Here is a 2,353-nt window from a genome sequence, read left to right as displayed (position 1 = left end):
TATACTTTATTTATTACCTGGAGATGACTTGACAAACACAAATAAACCATATATTGTTGCAATGGTATGTTTAATGTCTTCATGTTTCCAAACGTTTCTGTTTTCTGTGAAAACAACTGTTTTCATACAGCAATAGCTGGATGCTTTTGTCCATATTAGGGATTTCCTGGTTCGACTTTCTGCGCGAGAGCACCCTCCGGCTTCGAGTATGAATGAAACATACACTGCACGGAGTGTTTAGTGCTCCGTGATGTTCATCTCGCCTTATTCTGGGTCCGAATAAAACATCAGATCATGCACAGACTATCCGGTCTCTTTGAATTTAAATCAACGTGTAGCTGAACAATGTAACAGTAATAATGATAACTAACGTTACCTAAATGATAACTAGCGTAAATTTACTTTGGCATCATCTATCTACAATTTGAATCTTTCCGTCCACATCTACGATTACTTACCATTTGAATCTTGGGAGATTTGCATAATTTAAAGGTCTGAAAGGTTGTCTTGCATCATGTTTACAAGATAAAGTACAGGAAACAGCTCATAACAGGCAGATCCATAAAACTCAGCACGCTGTAAACGCCAACCAATGAAACAGAGGCTTTTGTGGACGGGCCAATCACACGGTGAATTTCCTAGAGCCCCTCCCCCGCGTCGTTGACCATGTGAAGACTTGCCGCAAATTTCAAGCAGTTCTGTTTCAGCGCGCACGGAAGCATTAAGCTGGTCTTAGAGACTTAAAAAAATATATATAATACAGTGGCTTTTTTATTTATTTGATACAATAATGGCTACTCCTCCGAAGATATTTTGTTCAAGCCTCGACGTTGACCTCAGTTTCGAAAAAAGGGCATTGAAGATCTCAATAGAGGGAAACATTGGTAAGTTTAACTAATTTTGGTTTAATCAACAAAATAATATACATAAAATAAAACGCACTTAATACATTACGTAAGTGTTGTTAACAGTTTGGTTTTTATGATCGCGCTTGAGAGCGTTCTTGTATTGTTAAAGCTGCAGTCCATAACTTTTTTTGGTTAAAAATGATCCAAAATCAATATTTGAGCAAGTACATAACCAGACAGTGTTAAAAACTATCGCCTTACTTTAGCCCGATTCACAAGGGTTAGCTTATAGTAGTGTTTTCTAATTTGAGTGGTAAGGGTGGGTTTTCGCGGGAAATTCGAGCATGCTGCTGCGTCATCACGTCACTTCTGTAAACATAAAGAAGTTGTCCCGCTGTTCTGTCGATTTGTGCTACCCTGTCAGATTTTGCTACCTCCCATTAAAACAGTAGGTAGTACAATTCGACAACGAAAAATGCCTGTCAAATTATGGTTTATTAATGTCTACATCTACCACAACCCTACACCTACCCTTACAGTAATGCAAATATAGTAATTATGTGTTATATTCGCGGTTGTGGATAGAAGGGATACAGCTACCGGAAACCAACAATAAATACTTTTTTCTACCTATTAGATTGTGTTTTATTAACGTCTACACCTACCCAACCCTAAACCTACCCTTACAGTAATGCAGATACATTAAAAATTGTTGTTCAGCATGAGAAAAATGACGCAATATTGATGTGCGCATGCGCAGTAAACCCTGGTAGGAAAATCTGACGGGTAGGATAAAATGTCAGGACACCGGCTACTAGGCTATCGCATGTGAGGATGCTGCAGGTGGCAGATCGTTAGCCTTTTCTCACAGCAGCTAGAATAATTAAAAGTCAAAAAATATTTTTATGGCGGATTGTAATCCAGAAAGGATTATATGAAACACATGTGAATGAAATTAAATTATATTCCAGTTTTAAATGTGCTTCTGATCACAGATAGCCTGGGATTACACAAGATTTGTATTTTAAAGACAACCAGTTCGAAGGGAGCATAGTTTGCTTTTTGGGTTAAAAGAATTTCTTGGTGTGAAATTCGAATTGTATGACAATTAGAAATAAGACTGTACAGAAATTGAAATCTACACACACACTATACTCATAGTCACGCAATGCTGATGTTGTTAACATTAATAATCTGAGAATAAAGTATAACAATAATAATAATTTGCACGGTTTGATGTGATGTGAGCTAATCGATCGTTAGATTACATCACCTTTGGTAGCACGATTTATTGTAATGCTTTTTTCCTCAGTTGGTCAGAACAAACGTGGAAGACTTGTTACTTACTTGTTCAGATGGCAATATATGGTGAAAATTCTTATTTGGGTCATACATTCCAAGACGTAGGCCAGAATCTGTGATTACTAAGTATACACTCTTAAAAATGCTGGGTTAAATACAACCCAGTGCTGGGTAAAATAGGGACAAACCCAGCAATTGGGTTG

General features: G+C 37.3%; 1 protein-coding gene across 1 annotated transcript in view; it reads left to right on the top strand.

Moving 5' to 3' along the window:
* The first annotated feature begins 660 nt into the window (after positions 1 to 660).
* Positions 661 to 2,353, top strand: part of LOC107669325 (deoxycytidine kinase-like) — a 10,097-nt gene continuing 8,404 nt past the window's right edge. Inside the window, exon 1 of the mRNA XM_016461495.1 lies at positions 661 to 884. Coding sequence (XP_016316981.1) covers positions 791 to 884 — 94 coding nt within the window. The 5' untranslated portion in view covers positions 661 to 790. The remainder of the gene's footprint in view (positions 885 to 2,353) is intronic.

The sequence above is a fragment of the Sinocyclocheilus anshuiensis genome, unplaced genomic scaffold (assembly GCF_001515605.1).
Source record: "Sinocyclocheilus anshuiensis isolate Anshui unplaced genomic scaffold, SAMN03320099.WGS_v1.1 scaffold180, whole genome shotgun sequence".
Classification (NCBI taxonomy): domain Eukaryota; kingdom Metazoa; phylum Chordata; class Actinopteri; order Cypriniformes; family Cyprinidae; genus Sinocyclocheilus; species Sinocyclocheilus anshuiensis.
Note: the sequence above shows the minus strand (reverse complement) of the source record. Positions and strands in the feature narration are given on the sequence as shown.